General features: G+C 61.1%; 1 protein-coding gene across 9 annotated transcripts in view; it reads left to right on the top strand.

The window, feature by feature from the left end:
- ADGRB2 (adhesion G protein-coupled receptor B2) overlaps positions 1-19,565 on the top strand; it is a 36,282-nt gene extending 16,717 nt beyond the window's left edge. For 3 of the 9 annotated variants that reach the window (XM_042996738.1, XM_042996741.1, XM_042996740.1), the window contains exons 3-31: positions 1,929-2,012; positions 2,265-2,429; positions 3,627-3,791; positions 4,419-4,583; positions 4,667-4,834; positions 4,912-5,013; positions 5,173-5,279; positions 6,068-6,262; positions 6,423-6,491; positions 6,569-6,677; positions 6,998-7,328; positions 7,657-7,762; positions 7,946-7,989; positions 8,254-8,380; positions 8,881-8,984; positions 9,086-9,188; positions 9,917-10,067; positions 10,258-10,327; positions 10,718-10,784; positions 10,925-11,010; positions 11,304-11,402; positions 13,453-13,624; positions 13,923-14,018; positions 14,392-14,431; positions 15,070-15,689; positions 18,029-18,064; positions 18,430-18,528; positions 18,628-18,684; positions 19,097-19,565. In XM_042996738.1, the coding sequence (XP_042852672.1) occupies positions 1,929-2,012; positions 2,265-2,429; positions 3,627-3,791; positions 4,419-4,583; positions 4,667-4,834; positions 4,912-5,013; positions 5,173-5,279; positions 6,068-6,262; positions 6,423-6,491; positions 6,569-6,677; positions 6,998-7,328; positions 7,657-7,762; positions 7,946-7,989; positions 8,254-8,380; positions 8,881-8,984; positions 9,086-9,188; positions 9,917-10,067; positions 10,258-10,327; positions 10,718-10,784; positions 10,925-11,010; positions 11,304-11,402; positions 13,453-13,624; positions 13,923-14,018; positions 14,392-14,431; positions 15,070-15,689; positions 18,029-18,064; positions 18,430-18,528; positions 18,628-18,684; positions 19,097-19,282 (3,923 nt within the window). In that variant the 3' untranslated portion in view covers positions 19,283-19,565. The remainder of the gene's footprint in view (positions 1-1,928; positions 2,013-2,264; positions 2,430-3,626; positions 3,792-4,418; positions 4,584-4,666; positions 4,835-4,911; positions 5,014-5,172; positions 5,280-6,067; positions 6,263-6,422; positions 6,492-6,568; positions 6,678-6,997; positions 7,329-7,656; positions 7,763-7,945; positions 7,990-8,253; positions 8,381-8,880; positions 8,985-9,085; positions 9,189-9,916; positions 10,068-10,257; positions 10,328-10,717; positions 10,785-10,924; positions 11,011-11,303; positions 11,403-13,452; positions 13,625-13,922; positions 14,019-14,391; positions 14,432-15,069; positions 15,690-18,028; positions 18,065-18,429; positions 18,529-18,627; positions 18,685-19,096) is intronic. The other 6 variants (XM_042996742.1, XM_042996744.1, XM_042996745.1 and 3 more) reach the window with 6 other exon arrangements.
- Positions 19,566-20,152: the final 587 nt, after the last annotated feature.

Below are 20,152 nucleotides of genomic sequence, written 5' to 3'. Positions count from 1 at the left end.
CGCCCAGCGGATACGCAGCCCTGAGTCTGTAGTGGTGCCAGTTGGCACAGCTGTGGATTTCTTCAGCAGCCTGGGGGTGGGCGTGGAGAAGGCGGCTTGTCACAAGGCTCCGGGGCTGGGGACTGGCTGAGCGGGTGGGGTGGAGGGCTGGGTGAGGGGATTCAGGAGTCGGCAGGCACGGCACCAGCACCTTCTCTGCGGTCCCGATAGAGTCAGGGACCTGACAGAGGCAGATGCTATTTGAAGGGAGGCCCAGGGGCCTGAAGGGTGGCAGGGGAGGGTGCGGAAGAGGTGCAGGTTGTGAGGGGAGGGGGGATGGTAAAAGTAAACCCACAGTTCCTGCTTTCTGAGCACTCACCACATGCCAAGCAGGGTGCCAAGGGCTTCATGGCCTCCTGTCAGGGAGTCCAAGAGTCAGCCCTCAAGGTAGGGGGTGTTCGAGTCTTGTTCTACAGAGGCGAAAACAGGGGCAGAGAGGCAAAGACACTTGCCCAAGGTCACACAGCTGGTCAGTGGCCGTGTCCCAGTTGGGATCTAGGATTGTTGGACTCCAACGCTCTCCTGGGGATCCAGGTTTGCGAGACGGTGGAGAAGTTTTGGGGAGAACGTAGATTGAGCTCTGGGACCAGTGGCCACAGTGGAGGGAAGGGCCCCAGAGTTGATGAGACCATAAGCTAGGCTGAGTGGCACTTCAGGGCCCCCTGTCCGGCGGGTTTGCTCCAGGTGGCCGTCTTCATGCCTGGTCAGAAAGAGCTTTCTCTTGGACGGACGCAGAGACCGGACTGGGCAGCAGGGGGCAGGAAGAGCACAGTCCTCTCCGGTTCCTTCAAACCCAGAGTGCCTATTAGGTGCTGACCTGGCTTATCAGAAATAGGAGAGGGCCTGGGGTGGGGGGTGGGGGTGGGGGAGAGCAGTCCCTTCTAGTCCGGGGACAGCATGGGCTGAGCCGTGTCCCAGAGGCTATTCCCACCTGCCCAGCAGTCTCTCCACGGGCTGGGTCTTTCCCCTCACACTCGTGTCAGCCCCCATCTAGGCTACCCAGCCTGTGGGAGAGGGCCTGGCTGAGCTCATGTCTGAGCAGCTTTGGAGAATGGGCGTTCCCCACCCCTCCTCCAGCATGGGTGGTGCTTCCAAGGCCTAGACCAGACACATAAATCAGAGTGATGAGCCAAGAGCCCGGTGGGGCTGGGGCCGCAGCAGCAGCGGCCTCTGGGAGCATCAGCTGCTCTCCCAGCTGCAGGGGCAGCGGAGACGACGGTCTGCAGGTTGTAGGCACCCACCCTAGGCCCCTGGGTCTCAGAGGCACCTCATTCTGACCTCCAGGCCACAGTCTAGTGCTGCATGGGGAGCAGATTTCTGGACCTGAGACTCAGCCCCTGGCTTGGCATGAATCGTGTCCCAGAGGCAGGCCTGGGGGGTGGTCTGTTCATCAGCCTTAGGAGTCCGTCCTGTGAAGGCAAAGAGCCTGGGCTTCAGGCTCGCCAAGCTGTGTGGCCTTGGACAAGTCACTTTTCCTCTCTGGTCCTCAGTGTCTTCATCTTTAAACAGAGACGTTGGTCCCTACCTCCCAGAGGAGGATTAAAGGAGATAGGTATGGAGAGCACGTGGGCACAGAAGCCTCCCGGAGCTCGTTGATGTGAGCGGCCACTCCTCTTCAGTCTCCCCCAGGCTGGCTGAGGCAAGAGGAGGAAAAGGAAAAGACGGTTGTGAGGCCGTGGGCAAGTCCTGTGTGGCCTCCTGAGCCTCAGTTTCCTTATCTGTGAAATGGTGGTGGTGGGGCAGAGGCAAGGACTTGAGCCTCACTCAGCATTGCCTGCAGTTGGTTCCAGGCCCTCAGGCTGAGGGCGAGCAAGGCTGCCCTCTCTGCGCCATTCTGGCAGGACAGAGCTGGCCTTGGCTGAGCCCCTGCCACCACCTCCGTGTTCCAGGTGAGGAGCCGGAAGAGGAACCGAAGGTGAAAACCCAGTGGCCAAGGTCTGCAGATGAGCCTGGGCTATACATGGCGCAGACAGGTAACCCGGGCCCGCCTCCCTTCCTCTGTGGCGGGGGCCCGACTGTGTGGCGTCTGGTGGCATGTGTGCTTGGCGTGTGCCCGTCTGTGTCTATGTCCTAGAGCTCAGTCACATCTCTGCCACGTGAGGCCTGTGGGCAGGGCTGGGTGGCCTCCTTAAGAGCCTGTCACTTGGGGTCAGGGTAGGAGGATCCCTATGAGGCTGAGTGCTTGGGAGGTGCCCCCTGCCGCCGACGCTGTCCCTCTCTCGTAGGCGACCCGGCGGCTGAGGAGTGGTCCCCGTGGAGCGTGTGTTCCCTGACGTGTGGGCAGGGTCTGCAGGTGCGGACCCGCTCCTGTGTGTCCTCCCCCTATGGGACCCTGTGCAGCGGGCCCCTGCGGGAGACCCGGCCCTGCAACAATTCGGCCACCTGCCCAGGTATGCCCACCCTCCCGCCTGGTCTGCCTGCAGGGTTAGGTCCTGCCTGGGACTCGGGCAGGTTCAGTTTCCAAAGATGGTTGGTTGCCTCCTTTTTTCATTCATCCAACTTGACTGTCCCCCACACTGTGCCTAGCCCCACACAGGGCACTGGGGACACAGATGAATCAGACCAGGGCCCACAGCAGCGGGCTCGGTTCTGGGCCCACCACTCCCCTGTTGCCTACGTCCTGGTAATCAAGGCTCATCTTTTTACCCTCAGCGCCCTCTGTATTCCCTTTGCTCTGGCCATACCAGCGCCTCATGCACTTTCCCACCTCCCTGCATTTGCTTATTCTTATCCTGTCCACCCCCCACCCCTCCACCTTGGCTGTTACAATTCAGTCTGACCTTCAAGGTCTAAGACCAATGCCAATGCCACTTTTTTTTTTTTTTTTTTTTAAATGAAACCTTGCCTGACCGTTCCCTCCCTCCTCTGACTCCCCATCCCAGTCCCCAAAGAGCCTCCTCAGTCCAGCATGGAGTGTTGAGAATGTGCATGTGCCTGCCTGGGACAGGTGGTCCACCATGGTGGGGGGCCAGCTTCAGCCAGTCCTGCTCCTCGGGCCCTGAGAGAGTGAAGTGGTGCCTAGGCCATAACCAGCTCCTGGCTGTGGATTTAGAGCAAGGCTATGTGGGAAGGGGTCTTGGTACCTGGGGGTGTGGCAAGAGCTTGCACAGGGCTGGGGCAAAGCTGTGTTCCAGAGTGTGAGCTCTCTGTGTCAGTGTCCATGTAGAGGTTCGTGTCTCTTTGTGTGTCCATGCGCTTGGGGTGGGGAGGGGCGCTTCTCCTGCCCCAGGTCTGCCACGTTGGATTCTTGCTTCGGGTCTGGGGATGGGGAGGGCTGAAGGGAGGGGGGATGGGCTGGGGCAAATCTTGAGTCCTTTCCTGGGCTTTCCCTGTGCTCCCAGGAGAGGAGGAGCCCTGGCTCCCCTCCCGGGTGGGTCCTAGTCTCCCTATCCTGGTGGCCACAGGAGGCATCCTGTGCGAGTTGGGACTAGACTCCTGTGTCTTCCCCCAAGGGGTGGAGTCCTGGGGCCCAGTGCAGAGCCAATGAGGAGCGGTAGCAGAGCTGCCGGAGCTCCTGATTGGTGGGCGGATGGGCAGTGGGCGGGGCCAGGGTGCCGCCCTGCCACCGGCCACGTGCTTCCTTGCAGTGCACGGCGTGTGGGAGGAGTGGGGGTCCTGGAGCCTGTGCTCCCGCAGCTGCGGGCGGGGGTCCCGGAGCCGGATGCGGACCTGCGTGCCCCCCCAGCACGGCGGCAAAGCCTGCGAGGGTCCCGAGCTGCAGACTAAGCTCTGCAGTATGGCGGCCTGCCCGGGTCAGTAGCGCCCGTGGGCTTCCAGGCGGGCGCTGCCCAGCCGGGTGGGGGTTGGGAGACCCAGGGGAGGTAGTCAGGTCCAGTGCCCTGACCCTGGGGGCCCACGAACTTTAACCAAGCGTGGGGGGTGGGGGGGACTGGCGAAGTGTACCTGCCGGCGTGGGAGGTGATGTGGCCCCGCCCAGACTTGGAGTTGGCACACTGCAGGTCCATCAAAAGAAGACTGCCCCTTCCCCTAAGCCCTGGAATACCCTTGCTGTCCGTTGCCCTTGGGTGCTCATGGCCAGCTGGGCTGTGAGGGGACATAGATCTGGGCTTAAGCGTCCGCAAAAATCCAAAGGTGCCCCTGGGGCCCATTTCCCTAACCAAAAGAGAGCATGTGCCACCTCGGGGCTGAGTGTGGAGAGGTATCCTGTGTTCCTGGAGCTGGTGGCAGGCAGGCAGGCCCAGGCCCAGGCACCACCTGCTCGCTACAGCCCCCCCCCTTCATCCACCCCTCTCCAGTGGGTCTGGCCTGGCTCAAGTCTGAATGCCTGGCAGGCTCTGCCATCTCCCTGCGGTGCTCTGCCCCCACGAGACCTCACACCTCTTGCTCAATGGCCACCCCTGCTTGTGTCTCCCATGCAGTGGAAGGCCAGTGGCTAGAATGGGGTCCCTGGGGCCCGTGCTCCACATCCTGTGCCAACGGGACCCAGCAGCGCAGCCGGAAGTGCAGTGTGGCGGGGCCGGCCTGGGCCACGTGCACAGGTGCCCTCACGGACACCCGCGAGTGCAGCAACCTTGAGTGCCCGGGTGAGTGCTCGGCACACGGGTGGCAGGTGGCAGCCCTGGCCCTGGGGGCACTCGGGGCCACTCACACCCCGCTTCTCCTGCAGCCACAGATGGCAAGTGGGGGCCGTGGAACGCGTGGAGCCTGTGCTCCAAGACGTGTGACACGGGCTGGCAGCGCCGCTTCCGCATGTGCCAGGCCACGGGTGCGCAGGGCTACCCCTGCGAGGGCACTGGAGAGGAGGTGAAGCCTTGCAGCGAGAAGAGGTGTCCAGGTATCGGCGGCAGGACCCTGGGGGTTGAGGGACACGCCCGTGGGGACTGGCTGAGCCCCTCCACTGTCCCCCTGCAGCCTTCCATGAGATGTGCAGGGATGAGTACGTGATGCTGATGACGTGGAAGAAGGCGGCTGCTGGCGAGATCATCTACAACAAGTGCCCCCCCAACGCCTCAGGTGAGGGGGGGAGGTGGCTCTCCCCTCGGGCCCCACCCCTGCCATTCTTGCCGTCTCCGCTCCGGGCCCCCAGCCTGTTGGAGCCTCCAGCCTGAGGCGCGGAGTGAAGTGGATGAGAGCCGGGCCCCACACCCAGCCCTGTGTCCTGTCTGCCTGCAGGGTCTGCCAGCCGCCGCTGTCTCCTCAGTGCCCAGGGCGTGGCATACTGGGGTCTGCCCAGCTTCGCCCGCTGCATCTCCCACGAGTACCGCTACCTGTACCTGTCAGTGAGTGTGCCCTGCCGGGCTGGGGCGACCCAGGATCTGTCCCAGACTCTGGGAGGGGGTGGGGGAGCTCGTTTCTTGCTCTTGCCCATGTGCCTTGGCATACGTCTGCTGTGCCCACTTCTGCCTGGCTGCGCCTCTCTGTGTCTGGCAGGCTCCTATTCATACCTCAAGACCTGACTCTCAAGTGTCTCTCCCTATTCCTGGTGCCTATTTCTGTGCTCCTGTTGTCCCCTGAGCTTCCCAAAGTCATTAGGTGTTGTGGATGCTCATCGAGATGTCTGTGTCCTGTTAAGACTATGCGCTCCTTAAAGGCAGGGACAAAGTCGAATTGATTTCTGTGACCCCAGTGCCCCACCCAGGGCCTGTCATGGGGTAAGAATGTTGGCAGTGAACGTGGCCTGTGTTCGTCTGGCTGTAATTGGTACTTGCGTGTGTGCACTTGGAGCTTGTATTTGGAAGGGAGAGTGAGAGAGTGCATTACGCTCCAGAGTGGGCATGACCCCTCTGGGATGGGGAGGTGCCTTGTCCCTGTGCCGTGCTTGTCATCTTTTATATGTACATCTGAGCACCTTCCTCCTCTAGCTGTTTCTATTTCAGTCTTTTTAAAGTATCTTTAGGTCTTTTTCTTGGACTCTGTCTCCTATGAGCCCCTTTGAGCATCTCTCTCTGACCTTTTCAGCCTCCCCCTCCCTCTGGATGCAAGCAGAGGGTGGACTGGAGTGGGATGGGCCAGCGGCCGGTCCCAGCTCCTGACACTCTGGTGACAGCAGCCTGCCTGTCCCCTGCAGCTTCGGGAGCACCTGGCCAAGGGGCAGCGCATGCTGGCGGGCGAGGGCATGTCACAGGTCGTGCGCAGCCTGCAGGAGCTGCTGGCCCGGCGCACTTACTACAGTGGGGACCTGCTCTTCTCCGTGGACATTCTAAGGAATGTCACTGACACCTTCAAGAGGGCCACCTACGTGCCCTCAGCTGATGATGTGCAGGTACTGCCCTGCCCCGCCAGAAGGAAGGAGGGCACCCTAGACTGAAGCAGGAGGTTGGGCCCCTGTGGCAGAGTCTGCTGGGGGTAGCACCTGTGGCTCTGATGGGGAAGCTTCCGTCCCTGGGGCTGGGACCTCCTGACACCCACTGCTCTTGCCCCAGCGCTTCTTCCAGGTGGTGAGCTTCATGGTGGATGCGGAGAACAAGGACAAGTGGGATGATGCTCAGCAGGTGAGGGGCTGGGCTTCCAGGCTTTGCCCCCCATGACCCACCCCTGCCTCGGACCCTTATACACTCTCTGTCTCCAGGTGTCCCCTGGCTCTGTGCACCTGCTTCGTGTCGTGGAGGACTTCATTCACCTGGTGGGCGATGCCCTCAAGGCCTTCCAGAGCTCTCTGATTGTCACAGACAACTTGGGTACAGGAGGCAGGCTAGGGAGGCGGGGCTGGACATGGCAGAACCCAGGCTGCTGTGGGAGTGGGGTGGTTTCTGAGGGCTCCTCCTATTTTTCTCTCTCTCTGGGGCCTGTAGTTCCCTCGTTTAACCCCTTCTTTGTATCTCTCTCCGTGTCTTCTCCTCCTCCACCTCTGTGTTGTTTCTGTGTGTATGTGTGCCCCACCTGTGTGTTTGTACCAACCTCGATATCTGCGTCCTGGTGTCTGTCTCTTCTGTATCGGCTTCTTCCCCTGTGACTCTCCCCTCTGCCTCTGTCCCTCTGTCTCGGGCACGGGTTGCAGTGATCAGCATTCAGCGGGAACCAGTCTCCGCCGTGTCCAGTGACATCACATTCCCCATGCGCGGCCGCAGGGGCATGAAGGACTGGGTGCGACATTCAGAGGACCGCCTCTTCCTACCCAAGGAGGTGCTCAGCCTCTCCTCCCCGGGGAAGCCAGGGGCATCTGGCACCTCGGGCAACCCTGGCAAGGGGAGGGGCCCGGGAACCGTGCCCCCTGGCCCAGGCCACTCCCACCAGCGCCTCCTGCCGGCAGACCCTGAGGAGTCCTCCTCCTACTTTGTGATCGGTGCTGTGCTCTACCGCACGCTCGGCCTCATCCTGCCACCTCCCAGGTGAGTCCCCAGGAGGGGTGCTTGGGGCCGCCCAGGTGAGACCAAGAGGACTGAGGCTGTGCTGGTCACAGGGAGCTCCTTCTGCAGCCTCCTGCGGCCTTGGGCACCCTTGTCTGACTCTGGACATAGGTGCCTCTCAAAGATGTCTGTGTGGCTCCCAGAGGCTAAGCTGCGGACCTCACCTGAAGTCCTGGGCCCCATGGGACTCTTGGCCTTTAATTGGTCTTGGCTCCCTGATAGCCCCCTACCACTGATCCAGAGCACCTTTGAGGTCCCAGACTGGGTCTGGGCAGCGGTGGTAGGAGCTGACCTCAGTACCCGTCCCCAGGCCCCCGCTGGCCGTCACATCCAGGGTGATGACAGTGACTGTGCGGCCCCCCACCCAGCCACCAGCTGAGCCCCTTATCACAGTGGAGCTCTCCTACATCATCAACGTGAGTTGGGGCCCGGACAGGAACACTGGGGATACCCCAACGTGAGCAACCAAAGGCTTGTCTGATGGGGAGGCGGTCTGCCCCGATAGTGGGTCCCGTGTGGGGCCTGCCACGGCAGGATGGGTAGCTGTCCTGGTGGTGAGCTCCCCACCCCACACCACACTCGTGACTTCTGTTCCCCAGGGCACCACGGACCCCCACTGCGCCAGTTGGGACTACTCCAGAGCGTGAGTGGGGCGGGGGCGCAGTGTGGTGGGGGTACAGCCCTAGCACTTCTCTGTCAGGAGGGCTGTCTTAACCTGGAAGGACAAAACGTTCCTCAGGGCCATCCTCGGGCTCGAGGTGTCAAGGGCACATCCCGGGGCGCCCCAGCCACTTGCCTCTCGGGTGTGGTCTTGCTCTGATTTCACTCGTCCTGGGGCAGTGGCCAGCGCTGGGAGTGGGGCCACGGAGTTGGGCTGGGTATCACTCCACCTCTTCCCTCACCCAAGAGATGCCAGCTCAGGGGACTGGGACACTGAGAGCTGCCAGACCCTGGAGACCCAGGCAGCCCACACCCGCTGCCAGTGCCAGCATCTGTCCACGTTTGCTGTGCTGGCCCAGCCGCCCAAGGACCTGGTGAGCGGGAGGGAAGCGCCTGGGCCTGGGGAGGGAGGGCTGCTCCCGGGTTGCCAGTGGCCATCTGTGACGGTGTTGGCAGAGACCTGGGTGATCCCGTACGTGCATCTGAGCAGGTGCACTTGTGGGATCGCGCCATGGAAGTCTGTGCCGCTGGGATGGTGCTCGTGGGGATGACGTACCTGGGGATGTGTGGCGGTGGCAGTCGTGTGCGTGTACACGTGCGTGTGTGGTTGTGTGTAGAGAAGCATGGGTGACTGAGCATAAATACACACCCACGTGTGTGACTGGGTCTGCCCTGTGCACACGTGGATACAGCAGCGAGTTCCTTCCCTGTGAGTGTGAGGAAGGTGCGGGTGCCAGTCTGGGCTAGACAGGGAATGGGGAGGAGGAGGGGAGGGGAGGGAGGGGAGGGGGGAGAGGGGAGGGGGGAGAGGGGAGGGCCCCCCCACAGCTGCCTCTCCTGGTGACCCGGTACACCACCGGCTCATCTTCCCTAGACCCTGGAGCTGGCAGGCTCCCCCTCGGTCCCCCTCGTGATCGGCTGTGCTGTGTCCTGCATGGCACTGCTCACCCTTCTTGCTATCTACGCGGCCTTCTGGAGGTAGGTGGGAGGCCGGGCAGGCTGGGGCAGGAGGTGGCCGGCCACCCCGGGTTGAGTGGGGCCAGCTAGCGCCTCTGTTCCTGCCCGCTGTGCCCTCTCAGGTTCATAAAATCCGAGCGCTCCATCATCTTGTTGAACTTCTGCCTGTCCATCCTGGCGTCCAATGTCCTGATCCTCGTGGGCCAGTCACGGGTGCTGAGCAAGGCAGGTGCAGGTGGTGGGCGCCAGGGTGAGAGTGGAGTGAGCGAGCGTTTGCAGGTGCCAGCGCGCGTGTTTGCACATACCTGCCCAAGTGACAGGTGTTCGTATCCCTCAGAGCCGTGCGTTGGGGGTGTGTATGTGTGTGTGTGTGTGGGGGGGGAAGTAGCGTGTGTGAGTGGAGTGGACGTGATGGCGTTGGAGAGGGGCGTGTGTGCACTCGAGTGGTGAACATGTGCATCTGTGAACACGTACGTGAGCTGGGCACATGTGTCAGGCAGGTGGCATCTGTGGAGCCTGGGCCTCCCCGTGTCTGTGAGAGCCCAAGTGAGGCCTCTTGTGCCACCTGCCTACGGATGACCCGTGCCGGTTGTCCTTTAGGCCCCCTTGGCTTTCTCTGTGGTGCCAGCACCGCGAGTGCCAGGCGTGGGGCCCGCCGGACCATGATGTGGCAGGTGCTCCTGTCTTTCCCCCAGCCCCCACCCCCGCCAGCCCCGTCTGCACGTGGGTGGCCTGCCTGCCCGCCTCCCGGATGTCGAGTTCTGCGTGCGTGTCACTGGGCCTGTGTCGTGCCGTGTGTGGGTGCATAAAGGCGAGGGTGCCTGACAGGGCTCTGTGGGGGGCCGAGCTCGGGTGGGCGGCCATGGCCGCGCCCAGCAGCGGGTGTGGGAAGCCTGGCCCCACCCACCCCGGTGCCTGCTCAGGGCCACTCCCTCCCATCCCTCTCTCTGCAGGGTGTATGCACCATGACTGCCGCCTTCTTGCACTTTTTCTTCCTCTCTTCCTTTTGCTGGGTGCTCACTGAGGCCTGGCAGTCCTACCTGGCTGTCATCGGACGGATGCGTACCCGCCTCGTTCGCAAACGCTTCCTCTGCCTGGGCTGGGGTGAGCAGGGCCCGTGCCGGACTCTGTCACTGGGCCTTGGGGGCAGGGGAAGGAGGATAGGGTCAGCTTTGGCCCTGGCCCCACTGTCTGGGCCAGGGGCCAGCCGCGCTGGGTCTGGGAGGAGAGGGGACATTGAGGACTGACAGCCGTCTCACTGTGGCCACCCCCCCCCCCCCCCAACCTCCTCCAGGTCTGCCAGCCCTGGTGGTGGCTGTGTCTGTCGGCTTTACTCGCACCAAAGGATACGGTACATCCAGCTAGTACGTTGGCCTCCCTTGGTGGGCAGCGGGGGTTACTGGACCTGTTAGGGCATCAGACTGGCCATTGGGCCTTCTCAGGCCCATGCCTGTAGTGCTTTGGGCAAATTCTTCCCTGTCTCCAAGCCTCTGTTTCCCTGACTGTAAAAGCACGTGCTGGGATTGGAGGTAATCTCTAAAAACTATTTAGCTCACGGATCAGCCTTTGATCCCCACGGTGGGCTGGGGCTGGGTCTTTGTTAGAGGGGAAACTGAAGCTGAGCAGGAGCCCAGGGCTCACTGTAACCCAGCTGGAGGCCCTGCCCCATCGGCAGTCCAGGGGACACCGAGCGGTGGTGTTCAAGGGGCAGGCCTCCCGGGTGTCTGATGCCCCCTCTTTTCCCTCCACCCCAGCTGCTGGCTCTCCCTGGAGGGCGGCCTGCTCTATGCCTTTGTGGGCCCCGCAGCCGTCATTGTCCTGGTATGTGCCCCTTTAGCATCCTGGGAGGGATGTGGCCACAGGGGCTCTACCATCTCCCTGTACCCTAGCTCCCAGTTGGGGGTTTCCCTGCCAGGCGGGCGCCTGTTGATCCTGTGTCCCCCTGCCCGCTGGGCCCCCAGGTGAATATGCTCATTGGGATCATCGTCTTCAACAAACTCATGGCACGTGATGGCATCTCGGACAAGTCCAAGAAGCAGAGGGCCGGGTAAGCGGGCTGTGACTTGGCCTTGTAGGAAAAGGTCCAGGGAGGGAGGGCCGGGCCTCTTGGAGACTCAGGGCTTGACGATGCCAACCGGGGCTCCCTGACCTTGGTGCATCAAGGGTGCAGGCAAGGTGGGCACCCGGAGTGCTCTGCTGCAGCCCCTCGCCCACCCTAACCCACCTCTTTCTCTCTCGTCTGCCCTCCCCCTCCCCCCCCCACTTGGGGCTCGTGCTGCCCCATCTCCTCCCGCTTCCCATGTGTCTCCCCCCCTCTCCCGTGTCTGTGCCGCCCCCGAGGTCGGAGCGGTGCCCCTGGGCCAGCCTGCTCCTCCCCTGCTCAGCGTGCGGAGCGGTCCCCAGCCCCCTGCTCAGCTCAGCCTCGGCCAGGAACGCCATGTTAGTTGTGCCCCCCGGGGGGCGGGGTGGGGGCGGGCGGGGGCAAAAGAATGGGGGGCAGTGCCCATGGTTGGGGGGAGGAGGGAATCAGCCCAGCGCCCCGGAAAGCTTGCCCTGCCCTGCCGACTTCCACACACTCTCAAGGGCTTGGCATCGACGTTGGCAAAGGGCAACGGGGAGTGAATGTCTGTGCCTCTGGGAAAATGCTGGGTTCCTGTGCCCACCCCTTGCTCCCACCCCTGCCCCCACTCCCAGCTTATGTTTTATCCAGGCACAGCTGCGGAGCCCTCCTTACACTCCCAACCTACAGAGGCTCTTAGAATGTGAGGCCCTTAGAATTTGTGAGCCCATAGAACCTTAGAGCGATAGAATCTTAGAATAAGACAATCACAAGCTAAGAATGTTAGAATGAGTGAATCATAGTCTTATCATTTGTCATAGAATCTGAGATTTAGAATTTCAGAGGCATTGAATCTCACAATCAATTGGGGGGCAGAGAATCTTAGAGAATTATTTCGAGGAGATACCTCTGGAAGGTGACAATCTTAAAATCGCAGCCATGCGCGAGTAGGATGAATGAATGAATCTATAGGAGCCTGGGGCCCAGCCTCCCACCCAGGGCCAGAAATCCATCTGAGCCTCCCTGACCAGTGGGGGTCCAGCTTTATCTTACACACCTCTAGGGTCAGGAGGCTCACCGCCTCTGGAGGCGGCTGGCACCATCTCTGGGAAGCTGTGCATCGTAGAAAGCTCCCTCTCGCTCAGGCTGCCATCTGCCTCTCTGACCCAGTCTCTCAGAACTAGCGGTTAAAGGCTGGGGCTCTAGAGGCAGCCAAGCTGGGTTTGCATCCCAGCTCTGTCTCTCTCTCCTAGTTGGGCACACTCCAGTTTCCTCATCTGTAAATTGGGATAATAATCCCCATGCCTGTTTATTGGAGTTGTTTTGATCACAGTGCGAACTAATGTATGTAAATTGTTCAGTGTAGGGCCTGGCAGAGGATTGGTGGCTAATCAATGGTAGCTCTTATGACTGTGATTAGGCCCTTTCGGAGTCTTGGCTCTGCCTCCGGGGGCTGTGGAGACCACTGGGCCCGCCCCCTGCCAGGCTGAATAGCCCTGAACTTCTCTTCCTAGGACAGGTCTTGGCCCCCTGCCCATCTTTCTGCCTGGTGCAGAGCTGTTCCCACCGCTGCCTGACTCTCCAACCCAGGTGTTCACGAGGCAGAGTAGGCTGGGCGTGGCAAGCCTGCCCCACTGTGCCCATGTGGGCAGTAGCCAGGGAGGGCGGGCTGGCTCCTGTGCCTGGATGCCAGGACCCCATCTGCCTTTTCCCACCCTGGACAAGGAGGTGGCGGATGTGTGGGTTTGGTCATGACCCCAGCTTGTACGGCCAGCCCCAGCTGTAATCTTTCTGCCCAGGGCTCTGAGCAGCCTCTGGGAGCCTGGCACCGCCTCCTTGGGGACCTGAGAGGGAAGAGCCTGTGCTTCACTGGGCCGGACCCCATCCCCAAAGATCTGCGCTCTGACGTCCTCCATGCGCTCGCGCTGTTGAATCTTTCTGTGTGTCTGCTTATTCCACGCTCTCTCTCCCTGGCCGCTGTTTCTCCTCGTCTAGCCTCCTGCCTCCTCTCCTGGAATCTCAGGGGGGTGCAGCCCAGGCCCGTGATTCCGTGCAGACTGGGGCTGAAACTCACAGCATCTGCGTCTGCCTCCCTCTTCCTTTTCTCTCCCACCGGCTCTTTCCACCTTCCCCGTCTCTGTCCCCTGATGCTGCCTCTGACTGTGGCTCAGGTCCACTGTGTCAGCCCCTTCCACCTCTCCTGGTCCCTGCTCTGGCCCCCACCGTTCTCTGCCTCTGTCTCTGTTCTCTGTTTCTCTGCCTCGGGCTCCTCAGCCTCTGTCTGCTTGGGGACATCGCTGAGGTCTTAGAGTTTGGGGCCCTGCCAGTCTTGGGCAGCTTAAGGACCCCAGGCCGAGTGGAGGCCTGGACTCAGCCCCCCACACCGTCCCTGGAGCGTCACCCTGATGGACCCTCTGCTGCTGTCCTCAGGGCCTCGCTCTGGAGCTCCTGCGTGGTGCTGCCCCTGCTGGCGCTCACCTGGATGTCAGCCGTCCTGGCCATGACAGACCGCCGCTCAGTCCTCTTCCAGGCTCTCTTCGCTGTCTTCAACTCGGCGCAGGGCTTTGTCATCACTGCTGTGCACTGCTTCCTGCGCCGAGAGGTGGGGCTGGGCGTCTCCTGCCCCCTCCCATCCACCTCACCTGTGCAGACTGGGAGGATCCAAGCCCCAACCGGGCCCCCAGCTGGGCAGCCCTTGGTATTAGAAGCTGGTAGCCTGGGACAGCCTTGTCCTTGGACTCCTGGCCTCCCAGGGCTCCTTCTCCCCTCTGACCTTCCCCTACACTGGATGCGCCTCTTTCCTTCCATACCCGCCTGGGCGCCTGGGGTGGGAGGCACAGCCAGCTGTGGCCAGGGGCCCTGTGGTGGCCTCAGGCCCAGCAGACACCCGCTGCCCCCAGGTCCAGGACGTGGTGAAGTGCCAGATGGGTGTGTGCCGGGCCGATGAGAGTGAAGACTCGCCCGACTCATGTAAGAATGGACAGCTGCAGATCCTGGTGAGTGAGGTGGCCTAGGCAGGGTGAGGGTGGGTTCTGAGTGTGCTCCCCACCCCTCCCCCGTCCCCCCGCCCCACGTTCATCTTCCCCATCCGTGGAGGGGATGGGAGACAGGGAGGGGACCGAGATTGGGTTTGATTCAGGCCCAGCCACTGACCGCTTGGTGGCATTGGGCAAGTCTTTTCCCCTTTCGGTTTTCCCACCTATCTGGCGAGGCTGGAGAAGACTATGTCTCAGGCTCTTCTGGGCTCTGTTGGGCAGTGTGCCAAGGGCAGCCCCTCTGGGTGGCTAGGGAGGGGCCTGAGCCCTGTCCCCCCACCCTGATACATGGATCCTCTCTCTGCCCACCTGCTCTGTCCCTCTCTGCCTATAGTCAGATTTTGAAAAGGATGTGGATCTGGCTTGTCAGACAGGTGAGTCTGCCGGTGCGGAGCCGAGAACGGCCCCCAGGGGTGGGTAAGAAGGGAGGGCCTCCGGCCCCATCGTGGGAGGCCCTGCTAACAGTCTGGTCGTGCTGTTTAGTTGTAGAGTCAGACAGCCCTAAGTTGGAGTCAAGGTTGTGAACACCACTTAATGTGTGACTTTGGGCGAACAGCTTAGTTCTCTGAGCCTTAAATAAGTGAGGGGACGTCAAATGCTTAGCAGGGTGCAGGGCATCTAGTGGCCGTTACCTTATTATATGATTCCCATGCCTCTTATCAGAATCTCCAGTTCTGGCTCCTGGGGAGGAGCTGCCAGGGAACGGGGAGGAGCAAGGCCATTTTGACAGCCTTGTAGCTGTGGGGGGTCAGAGCTCAGGACCTGCACCGGGAACTGACCTATGGGAGCTCCTGCCCTGCCCTGCCTTGCTGTGGGCCTCTGGGCCAGTCTGAACACTCTTCTTCTTAACATGCCCGGTGTGTGAGAGAGTATCTACCCCGTAGCCACCTCTCCAAGACTCAGTTCCCTCCTCCGTCCAAGCCCAGGGGCTTGGTATACCTCCCCAGCCTGGGCAAGGGCATCAGGGCCTCCTCCTCCCCAGGACTTACCTCTCTCCCACTCCCGCCCCCAGTTCTGTTCAAGGAGGTCAACACTTGCAACCCGTCTACCATCACGGGCACACTGTCCCGCCTGTCCCTGGATGAGGACGAGGAGCCCAAGTCCTGCCTCGTGGGTCCTGAGGGCGGCCTCAGCTTCTCACCTCTGCCTGGGAATATCCTGGTGCCCATGGCAGCCTCGCCAGGCCTGGGGGAGCCACCGCCCCCGCAGGAGGCCAACCCCGTGTACGTGTGTGGGGAAGGTGGCTTGCGGCAGCTGGACCTCACATGGCTCCGGCCCGAGCCGGGCTCCGAGGGGGACTACATGGTGCTGCCCCGGCGGACTCTGAGCCTGCAGCCTGGCAGCGGGGGCGGAGGTGGTGAAGATCCCCCGAGGGCCCGGCCCGAGGGCACCCCTAGACGGGCTGCCAAGACAGTGCCCCATGCTGCCGAAGGCTACCCCAGCTTCCTGTCTGTGGACCACTCGGGCCTGGGGCTGGGCCCCGCCTATGGGTCTCTACAGAACCCCTATGGGATGACCTTCCAGCCACCACCACCGACACCCAGCGCCCGCCAGGTATCTGAGCCGGGGGAGCGCAGCCGGACCATGCCCCGCACTGTGCCGGGCTCCACCATGAAGCTGGGCTCCCTGGAGGTGAGGGGCTGGAGGGCATGGGGTGGGCGTGGGAGGCCTGCCCCTGTGTGCCTGAAACTGTGTCTGAGTCGCGGGCAGCTGCAGGGAAGGGACAGCCAGCAGCGCACCTCCCCCCTCCCCAGGGCGGCACCTTTGTATAAAGTGGCTGGGAGCGTGGACACTGTGCATTTCTTCCTCCGTCTGTGCTTACGGACACAAGGGAACCCTGGCTTCTCTGAACCCCTGAAATGGGCTTGGACTCGGTGTGCTGAGAGCACACTTCTCAGTGCATTCCTGCCTGTTTCAGTGTCTCTTTGAGGTAACTGGTTAGGATGGGTCTTCCTTTGAGGGGCCTGTGGCTCAGGCTAAGTGCTGTGTTGTTAGGGAAGCCACACCAGGCCCTGGGAGCCTGGGTCTCTTGAGTCTGGCAGGTCTGAGTTTGGATCTGGGCGCTACTGATCAGCCGTGAGATCTTTAGCGAATCTCTCTCTGAGCCTCAGTTTCCTCACTTGTAAAGCAGGGAGACTCTTTGTAGAGTTGTTCCGAGGATGAATTGAGTGGTATAAAACGTTCGTCTCTGTGTGGAACAGGTAGTAAGTGCTAGATAATTGGGAATTGCTGCTGTTAACATCCCTGGAATCAGCCTCAGACACTGCCCATGGGCCTGTGGTCATTGGCCCTCTTTTCCTGAGAAAACACAAACCCCTTTCTCTCCCTACCTGTGTGTTTTCTGGAGGCTCCACCCTCCCTCTGGCCACGTCAGGGAATTGCTGGGAACAAGCAGGTGATAGTGGTCCACTGTAGAACTCCAGAACATTCTGGAACTCTGGGAGGAATGGTGGAAATGTGGATAAGGACAGGGGCAGGAGTCACGGCTCAGACACTGTTGGCTGCTCATGTTTGGCCTCAGAAACCTCTCCCCATCCTCCGCACAAAGGAAATTAAGTTAGCAGCTAGAGGTTTGCAAGTTGAGTTTCTCTCCCAAAATGTTTCTTGAACATTTGGTGCCTGCTCCCGCTGCAGATGGCAAAAACCGGAAGGCATAACAAAGACAAAACGACACCGGCACTGGGGAGGAGTGCGTTCAGCATCATGGCAGGTTTTGTTCTGTGGACACCTGCCCAGGGTTGGGCCACTGAGGCGGGGCCAGTTTCAGGCTCCTTGTGTGGGAGGCAGCAATAAATGTGGCAGTATCTTGAGGGGTCAAGGATGACGTCCAGAATTCTGGTGCAGGCAACCGCAATGGAGTGGAGGCGGAGGAGCGGGTTTGGGGCGGGGAATTCTGAGTTTTTTTAGTTGGGCACAGCTGTGTGTGTGGTGCCTGGGGACAGGAAGAGATATCCCACTGCCTCCAGAAAGAGAGAGGTGGCCAGAACAGAGAGGACACCCATGTGTCACCCATGTGCATAGGGAAGGGCAGGAGAAGGTCCAGGGCACAGCGCGGAGGGCCCAGTGTTGGGGACGCCAGGGTGGACGGTGGAGAAGGGGCAGGCAGAGAGGTGGAAGGACCAGGAGAGAGTGGTGTCATAGAGGCCAGTGGTGATGACCATGTCTGCTGGGCCTAGGACTTGGGAAATCTTAGATGGCGGTCTTAGCATCATCCCTGAGGGCCTTGGGGTAAGTCCCTTCTCCTCTCTGGACCTCAGTTTCCCCAGTGTAACCTGGGACAGTTGACTTTGGTCTCATGAGTGCTCCTGGTGCCAACATTCTAAGATTCTAAGGCCTCCTCCTCGAATAGCTATGGATGCTGCGTAGGTCACCGGGGCCTTGAATGCTCTTGGGCAAGTGAGGGGCTGGAAAGGGCCTGGAGTGGTGCAGAGACCAGGGAAAGGGGCAAGGCAGGGTCAAAGGAAGGACTTGAAAACCTGAGTCCTCGTGTTTGTAGGACAAGTGGAGAGCTCCAAGGAGAGGGGAGCTTGTAGCTGGCAGAGAGAGTGGGGAGAGATGGGGCAGAGGGGTAGAGTCCGGGGCACAGAGGAAGGAGTGTCTGCTCTTTGATCCCATGTGGGCACCCATGTCTGTGTGTGGTCGCACGTCTGTTGTGTGTCTGTGTGTGCGGTCTCCCTGTGAGTGTCTGCCTGCAGGCTCAGTCATGTGTGGGAGCAGCAGGGGTGTGGGCCTGGGGCCTGAGCTGCAGCCCTGTGGCCGGGTCATGCCTCAGCTCCTCATCCCCCAGACCTCCGTCCTGTTCCCACAACCCCAAGGGCTGCCCTGAAGTATTCCTAGCTCCTGGGTCTGTGCTGTAGGAAGGTTACAGGGGTAGGTGCAGATGTTGGGTACCAGGTCTCTTGTCTCTAAAGCCACTGCATGTGGTAAAAAGCTTTTTTCTCCTTCACTGTTTCCTTGGTGCTCCCTCCCAGCGAAAGAAGTTACGATATTCAGACCTGGACTTTGAGGTAAGTGGGGGGTGTGTGTGTGTGTGTGTGTGTGTGTGTGTGTGTGTGTGTGCGCATGTATGCGCATGTGCGTTGGGGGGCATCCGTGGGTGGTGTCTGTCCCTGGAGGGCCCACTCCTAAAATTAGCCAAAGCCCCATTGCAGAGTCTGACCCAAGGACCCTGAACCCGTGGTTTCCACGGGGGCTTCCCACCATCCCCCGATCCCAGCCCAAGCATCACTCCGGGGTAGAGGGAGACCCAGGCCTTGTCCCAGAGGGCCAACAGCAGGCAGGGATGTGGGGAGCCAGGGGACAGGGGTGGGGGGTGGCTCACAGTGCCACCCCAGTGCGGAGCACCTCCTCTCTCACACCCTGTGGCTCCCAGAAGGTGATGCACACCCGGAAACGGCACTCGGAACTCTACCACGAGCTCAACCAGAAATTCCACACTTTCGACCGCTACCGCAGCCAGTCCGCAGCCAAGGTGAGGGCTACTCTCGCGGTTTTCCCTGCCCAAAGCTCGGGGCCCAACCTGACACAGGGCCCCCTGGGGTTGGACCCTGACCCGTGGCCCCCGTTGCAGAGGGAGAAGCGGTGGAGTGTGTCCTCGGGTGGGACGGCCGAACGGAGCGTGACCGGCGTAAGTGCCCCTGAGCTGGGTTGGGGTCAGGTGGGCTCCGAGGGGCTCATTCCCTCCCAGCCCTCCTCCCCTTCCTGGGCAACCTCAGCCTAGCTCACTGAGGGTCCACCCATGGCATAAGTGACAGTTGTGAGGCTGCTCTGGGGATGGGGAGCATTGCCAGAGACTCCAGCAGGGTCTTGAAGGGGGGGGGGGCACACAGAAGACATGATACCAGGGGCCTCTCAGAGCATCGGGCTCAGGAACCCAACTACGGAACCAGGCGGATCTGGGTTTCGGTTCTGCTCAGGCACCTGGTTGCTGGGTGACTTTGGGCTTCACCAGCCCTCTCTGGGCCTCCTCGGTTTGTCCTGTACAACGAGTGAGAGGGTATTGGCCCATCTCCATGGGTTCCTTCCCACTGCCCCCACAGGAGAAGCCCAGCCCTGGGGAGCACCCCAGCTTGTCCCAACAGCGGAGACATCAGAGCTGGAGCACCTTCAAGTCTATGACATTGGGCTCGCTGCCCCCCAAGCCCCGAGAACGGCTGGCTCTGCACCGAGCAGCAGCCTGGGAGCCCACAGAACCACCTGATGGCGACTTCCAGACAGAGGTGTGAGTGCCACACCGGACTGCCCACTGCGTATAAATATATATATCTCTCTATTTTCACACTCCACTTTGGAACCACCCAGGAGCCGGCGCCCCCTCCCCTTTCCCGAGGGCTGGGCAGGGAGGCGCAGTGGACTCGGCCGGGCTGGGGAAGCCAGACACGGCATGGCCTGGGGGACCAGGGCCCTTCCCTGTTTCTCAGAGGCCCCCCCATCTTCACCCCAGGCTGTCTGTCCCTGTCCTGGGCTGGGGAGGGGGGAGGGGAACTTTGTCGGGAATAAACTTCACTCTGTGGATTTTGCTGCTGAGCTGTTTGCTTCCCCCAGGTGAAGGCCCAGCCCTGGGACCCCAGCTTTGTTCCGTCTCCTTGGTTCACCTCACTTGGTCTCAGCAAATTGCATAATGGGGTCAGGCCAGCCCTGACTGGGAGGGGACACCTGGGCTCTGACTCCATCTTTGCCCCCGATTTCCTGGATGACCTCGGACACATCCTGTCTCCCGTCAGGGCCTGGGTGGGTAAGCAGACTGGGCGTGTGATATGGGACTCCTTGCAGCTGGCCTTCCCCCGTGGCCATGATGGTCATGGCTGCTGTTCACTGGGACTCAGAGGCCAGGCTGCCTAGGCCGGAGCCAAGGCAGTGCTTAGCGACCTCAGTTTCTGTGAAATAGGGATGGTGATAGTACCTACCTCATAGGGTGGCTAAGAGGATGAGACATTAATATATGCAAAGGGCTTAGCGAGTGCCTGGCACAGAAGCCGCTTCTCAAGTCTTAGCTATCATCACTTGGCACTTGGTCTCATGCTGCGCTCTGTGCTAGGAGCTTTGCACACACAACCACTGATTCCTCAGAATAACCTTGCTGGAAGGTTTTAGGC

The sequence above is a fragment of the Panthera tigris genome, chromosome C1 (genome assembly GCF_018350195.1).
Source record: "Panthera tigris isolate Pti1 chromosome C1, P.tigris_Pti1_mat1.1, whole genome shotgun sequence".
NCBI classification, from domain to species: Eukaryota; Metazoa; Chordata; class Mammalia; order Carnivora; family Felidae; genus Panthera; species Panthera tigris.
The sequence above is the reverse complement of the archived record's forward strand: the minus strand, read 5'-3'. Positions and strand labels throughout refer to the sequence as shown.